General features: G+C 35.7%; 1 protein-coding gene across 1 annotated transcript; it reads right to left on the reverse strand.

The window, feature by feature from the left end:
- LOC132549276 (uncharacterized) lies at positions 1-3,799 on the reverse strand. The gene is made up of 2 exons (XM_060213193.1): positions 3,735-3,799; positions 1-2,536 (listed from the first exon to the last, which is right to left on the reverse strand). Exons 1-2 carry the CDS (start codon positions 3,797-3,799, stop codon positions 1-3), a joined length of 2,601 nt encoding a protein of 866 aa, XP_060069176.1.
- Between the last annotated feature and the right edge of the window lie 2,323 nt (positions 3,800-6,122).

Below are 6,122 nucleotides of genomic sequence, written 5' to 3' on the forward strand. Positions count from 1 at the left end.
TTATTCCACATAGTTAACCAAGTCCTTGACTATTTTCTCGCACTCGATACGAAGATGAAATAGACGCGAGATGGAAGATTTCAAATCCAGATTGTTCGCCTTGCTAAAAATTCTGAAAATATCTTTAGTCAGACGTTGGAGACGATCTCGCATCTCTGCCAAATTTTGATCTCGTGATTTCTCGAGGAACACGGTAGTGTATTCGACGACGCGAGATGCCTCGAGGTTAACACTTATCATACTAGTTAGAAATGGATGGATTTTATCTATTGAAGAGGTATGAATATTTGATGGCTGGACTTCAAAGTTTACAAGTTCTGCACCTATGTCATTATCTTTGCGTCGTTTGTATGACGTCAGAGCTCTGCACATGGTTCGAACGGCTGACGTCATCACTTTTACCCTAGAAGGGTTAGTACTCTTGCGAATGGTTACAGCACGTTTATACCAGTCTGGCATGTCACTAGTGAGACCATAATTGCTTTTATGAACGAGTTTGAATTTCCTTGTCCGAAAGTTATCAGCCTCTGTAGTATACATATCCCCGTTGAAACAAGACTCCGGAGGATGCAACTCCATTTTTGTTCGACATCCCCAGCAGAAATTTGTGCCACATATACAATACATAGATAAACAACCACCTTTCTTCTCCATAAAAACATTGCAAACAGGACAACGTTTTCCACGAAGAGTGAACGTGAACACTTCCTCGGGAGAATTTGCCCTTTCGATATGTCCATGCTCCTTAAGTTTCTCCAAATACTTGTCGTGATCCCTACATGACAATGGCCAGTGAACTGATTGTAAACAGTCAAAGCAGAACTCGGTTCCACATTCGCAAGTAACATTAGTGCTTTTCCAGATTTCATGTTTTTCACACTTAACAACGCGTCCGCACTTTTTGTTTGGGCACCATTTGGAGTCTGACCTTTTCGCAATGTCCGTGCTAAGTCGTCGTCGAAACACTTTTTCAACAATTTGAAGATTCGAAGTTGTGAGTAAAATGTCGAAATCAACAAGAGACTTGCATTTATATTCAGGACACGAAATGCTCCCGGTGATACCATCGGCTGCCGACGTTACATGGTCATTCCAACAACGATCACAAAACCAGTGTCCACATGCTTGTAAGGCTGTCGCAGAACTCTCAAGAATTGATTCAAAGCAAACGGAACACGTGTCTGGAGGAAGAGATTCAAAGCTTCCTGTTGATTCATGACATTTCTTTTTAGCCTCTTTCAGCATGTCTTTGATACTGATGGTTTCTGGAGTGAAGACCGTTACATCTGGGAGAGGTAGTTTCAAAATACTTTGGCTGGTGTTTTCTGGTCTGGTGTAAGGAGTCGGTGTATTCCTTTGTACAAAGTTGTCATAAGGAATAGATTCTATATAGGCTACCGCGCCCTGAATAATTTCTTCAATTCCAAATACATCGTTTTCAGGAAGAGTGTTTATTTTGAGACAAAGTTCGGATGTTTTCATGTTAATGGAAACTTTGAAAGAATCTGTGTCTGTGCTGTTGAAACTACCAAACATATCGTAGGCAAATATCAGGAGTGTTGACAGGTCAACTCTATTCATATCTCTATTATGGAAAGCTTTAGCTTTCATTAGTGTTTTGGTTACTCTATCAGTAATGTCAATGATGAACTTCCGTGGGAAGCAGTGGCATTCAATGTAGTGTTCGCCGAAGGTTTCCTCGAGATGCCCTGTTAACACTTCTGTGTTTGGTATGAAGAAGGTTAAGTGCTTTGCTATTGGTATCACGGATGAAGCGAGATTAGTTAAATATTCTTCCGCCTCTTCATCCTCTTTCCTCCATGGTCCCTCTGCAAATAGCTGTTGGTGATATGGTCCTCTCGAGGTTTCTTCAGGTTTTGATAGTTCAAGTTCTTCGAAGAGTAATTTTTGCATATCGTTAGAATGAACAATGATGTCTCCGACATATACTTCATTTGGACGTTTGTAACCGTCCTCGTTGATTTCGAAATTTTCGTCTTCGTCTTCGGAATAGTCAAACTCGTCGTGTTGCTCGTACAACGTCATGTCCTCAAATAGTCCCCTTCTGCGTGTGTTTGCTCTACTTTTAGGAGGATTCGACTCTTTGTCACAATGTTGCGTAGGGGTCGGAGAGAAATCGAGGTATTTAGGATTGTGAGCGAGTGAGCTTGTTGTCGGACATGGAGTAACAATGTTGACCGTTACTGTCGAAGCTGAAGTCTTGTTTTGAAGGCTGCTGGCATTGAAGTAAGTTCCCTTAGGTAAAACTTTTCTCAGAAAACCGCTATTAGAGTGAAATCCTGTACACTTCGTTTTCCGTTTCAATTTATGGGATTCAACAAGATCCATTTTGATATTAGCATCATTGTGTTTGAATTCATGTTTTAAAATTTGTGGCACTAGCCATCGTCCTTTCTTGTTAAGGGAGTATGCGACATCGTCTTTGTCGAACCCAAGGTCTTCCAAGATAGTTTCGTTGATGCCGTTCGTTGATTGACGAATAAGATACGACTGCCTTCTGTACAGATGTCTGTCTCTGTTAAAGGGGAAATAAATATCAGTTACAATATGTACATAAGTAAGTTGTACCATTGTTTTGGTAGAGTCATCCTTTTGTAAAATATACATATTTGTATTTTGTTTTCTTTTCTTTTTATTTATTCATCTATCTATTGTTGTAATCTTGAAATACATGGATGTATGGCATCAAAAACGATGAAAATTGTTACATGTTAATACACTATTGACACTTAAATCAGTTGTCTGTTATATACATATATAAAATAATCTATCAGGAGTTGCTTCCCTTAGAATATTTTGTTTTTGATGATATTCTAATATACTTAGCGTATCACCTGTAAGGAAAGTAAAAATAAGATATCATTACTTCTCTTTAAAAAAACTTTTTATTTTGATTGTCCTGACTAGTTCGCAAGTATGAAACATGTAAACTATGTATAAATGATACATTATCAACGAATTTAGATCTTATGAGTCCGTGATTATTCCTATATTGTAACGTCATGTAATATCATACAAAACATTTGGACTTAAATATTCATTTTACCTAGACGACAAATATACCGGTTACATGTACTGGATATTTTAAAAATTATTTTCCTGATCATAGTATGTAATATTTGTATATTGTACATTTGGTAAAATTCTCGTGTGAATTACTTTTGTTGTATAAACATTGTCATTAGATAAAGTGCGAAATAAAATTCCCAGCAAGCAGATTTAACAAACAGCTAATCAGGACACCATATATCGCTGTATGAATTAATAACAATGGAGACATATCCGCGAAATTTAAAACTCGGGAACATGTCCGAACTGGGATAACCGCGAAATATTAGCCCCTACGAACTCAAACAAATATGCAGTAAAAAACGCTTTGCCTCTAGTTGAACATCTTATACTACATATGAAGGCAACCATTTCGTAATTCGTTGCACAACTTGAACTGTATCTCAGGAAAAACAACGAGTGGAGAAGATTGTGTAGTATATACAGGTGTAGATATTATAATTAACTTGTTTATAACTCCATTTTGACGATAAATAAAATAGCACTACAGACGAAAAAGGAATTCTTCCTATGATGCCAATTATTAAATAAATTACATATTTAATTTATCTTACAATTCAAGATTTTTTATGAAGACCGCTTCTAAATATAGTACAAATTATTGCTGTACTGAACCTATATGTACGTTGTCATACGGAACTTACCTTGAATTAGAAGTTCGTAGAGTGTTGCCGGAGCGAACCCGAGACTTACAAGTCTTGTACACCATGCTGATAATTATAGAAACGCTTCTGTTCAGCAAAACACTCAGTAGACTTAACTGTTGTACTGTCAACAACCGAGTAGTGTCGTGTTTATATACAACGCCACGAGTTAACACCTGGTGGTGCAATACCGTATGCTCTGTTTTCATTGGCCAATATATAATGGTAATGTTCTATATTTAGAATAGCTATTTCACCATTAATTATGTACACAATGCACGCTCTAAACTATCTATATACGAATGGCCAGGTAATATTCGACTGCACATTGCCACTATCTATCACCGGTTTTGCGGGCGGTAAATATGTTAGAAATGATTATTGAAATAAACGATACAGTTATGAAAGCAGTAAAGATTTTCCTGTTCAATTTTCCGGAACTTTAAATGGTAAAATACATTATCAGTGTTGGTGTCAGTCTATTGTTACTTATACCTCTGTCTTATTTGCAAAATTTGGTACGTAATGCGTTTTATTTTTTATCATACATGTTTTATATACGTTTGTACATGATATATTGTGCTTGTTAATAGGTTTTTAACAAGACTTCTTTTAAATCATTATGTCTCCATTTCATTTCACTGTGTGCAGGGCTATATAAGATGTCTTGTGTTAGTATGTTTTTGTATTATGCTGTATGTATCTTAATCAGTATATGTGTAAATTATGCCTTGTCGCAAATTGATTATGTTTGTTCAATAAATCACCATATCGATCGTAACAAAGTGTCATAATTGTAAATTACAGTCTGTATTAAATTGTTACTCCGAGTTTTTAATATGTGTATTAGAGTTTAAATATCATGGAATAGAATTAGGTTGTACTTTTTCAATTTTTAATTATAATTATGCTACACAAACTGTATTGCGTTGACATATTTCATCATTGTTGTTGTACTATTTTTTCACAAAAAAGAAATTTCGTTTGTGTTTTATGTCGCCACCATCACTATCTGTAATTTGTATCAGCCATGGTGCCATCTAGTGAGAGGTTTTGGAACTACTATTTTCATTCATAGAACTTTATTCATAAGATATCTCAGCTGTGTGTTCATTGCAATGATAGCAAACTGGGATCCGTTTGGTTATGAAATCTGTAATTAAATCTGTTCGAAAGATCCGGTACTAAATAAGAAAAAAATCGGTATGTATTTAGAAGTACCTTTTTATCCGAATCAAAATACTCGCGTTCATAAAACAAATTTCGTGAAATTTTGCATGCCACTCCCGGTCATGAGCTGGATCCAATACAACTTATGCCTCGACAACAAGAAAGAGTTGATCCAGACAGACATTATCAATCAGCTTTTATTATTTATATGTAAAAATAAGAATGATATTAAAAATAGACGCTTTGACTGAAATCATAGCAATGTCTACTTTTATTATGATATATGCGATACATCATGTACATACATGACTGATGTATGTTTTTTCAGAGCAGAAATCTTTTTTACTTTACAATAATCCATGAAAATTCCAAGTAATACCAATTTCAGAAAACTGTTCATCCCCAGCAGTTATTTCCACCTCTTTGTAGATATATGAAATCCATTCAGAACAAAGACAACAGACCCACAAGTAATCCGTTAAGTGACGAATCTGTCTACATTCGTCCCTATTAGGGGTTTGTTTACTGGGGCAGCATTCGCTTATTCGAAAAAAATATCATTACTTCCCACTGTTAAGGTGGGAAGTAGGTCACCAAACCATATCATTACAATCGATATGTCCACAAATACAGTTAAAACTCGGAGACCAACTTAGACTGAGGGGTAGTCTTAAATAACATCCCCAAATGAATATGTGAAGTGTTCTGAAGAATAGACCCGAAACACATGGAGTCATGTCTTTTCATATCCAGTCGAGAATCAAATCTCCGTCATCATAAGAGATGATTTTACATCAGGCTTGAGCTTGTTACTAGATCCTCTTGATATTTTTTAAAACTGGACAAAAAAAAACCCTGTGTAGTTAGGTTTAGGAACAAAGAAAATACAAACCTGTTAGCAGAATTTTAATCCAATCTCAAATTCAATGAAAATATGATAAAATGTGTACAAATGACAGTTTTACTCACAGATTCTTTTGAAAGTACAAAGATAATAAGACCTTGTGTTCCGGACGACTAAGTGTATTCTGCTTCGCTTAAAGAAACGAAACCCTTCATAACTTTTGGTCAAACGACTCCTCTGTTCTATAAATAAAATCGGTCAAAAATGTTGTACTTCCAAAAGTTAATTAACCAGAAAGATATTCACTTTCAATTTCAATATTCAGTTTCACTGGACATTTACCGTATTAGAATCTGAAATGACCTGCTCAGCGA

This window comes from Ylistrum balloti, unplaced genomic scaffold (genome assembly GCF_031769215.1).
Source record: "Ylistrum balloti isolate Yb309-2 unplaced genomic scaffold, AGI_CSIRO_Ybal_v1 Utg370052, whole genome shotgun sequence".
NCBI lineage: Eukaryota > Metazoa > Mollusca > Bivalvia > Pectinida > Pectinidae > Ylistrum > Ylistrum balloti.

What these genes read in the sequence shown, in the direction of transcription:
- LOC132549276 (XM_060213193.1), bottom strand. Translation starts at nt 3,799, where the DNA reads ATGGTGTACAAGACTTGTAAGTCTCGGGTTCGCTCCGGCAACACTCTA. An exon ending in CTACGAACTTCTAATTCAAG is followed by an intron (nt 2,537 to 3,734) that starts GTAAGTTCCGTA and finishes CCCCTTTAACAG; the next exon opens with AGACAGACATCTGTACAGAA.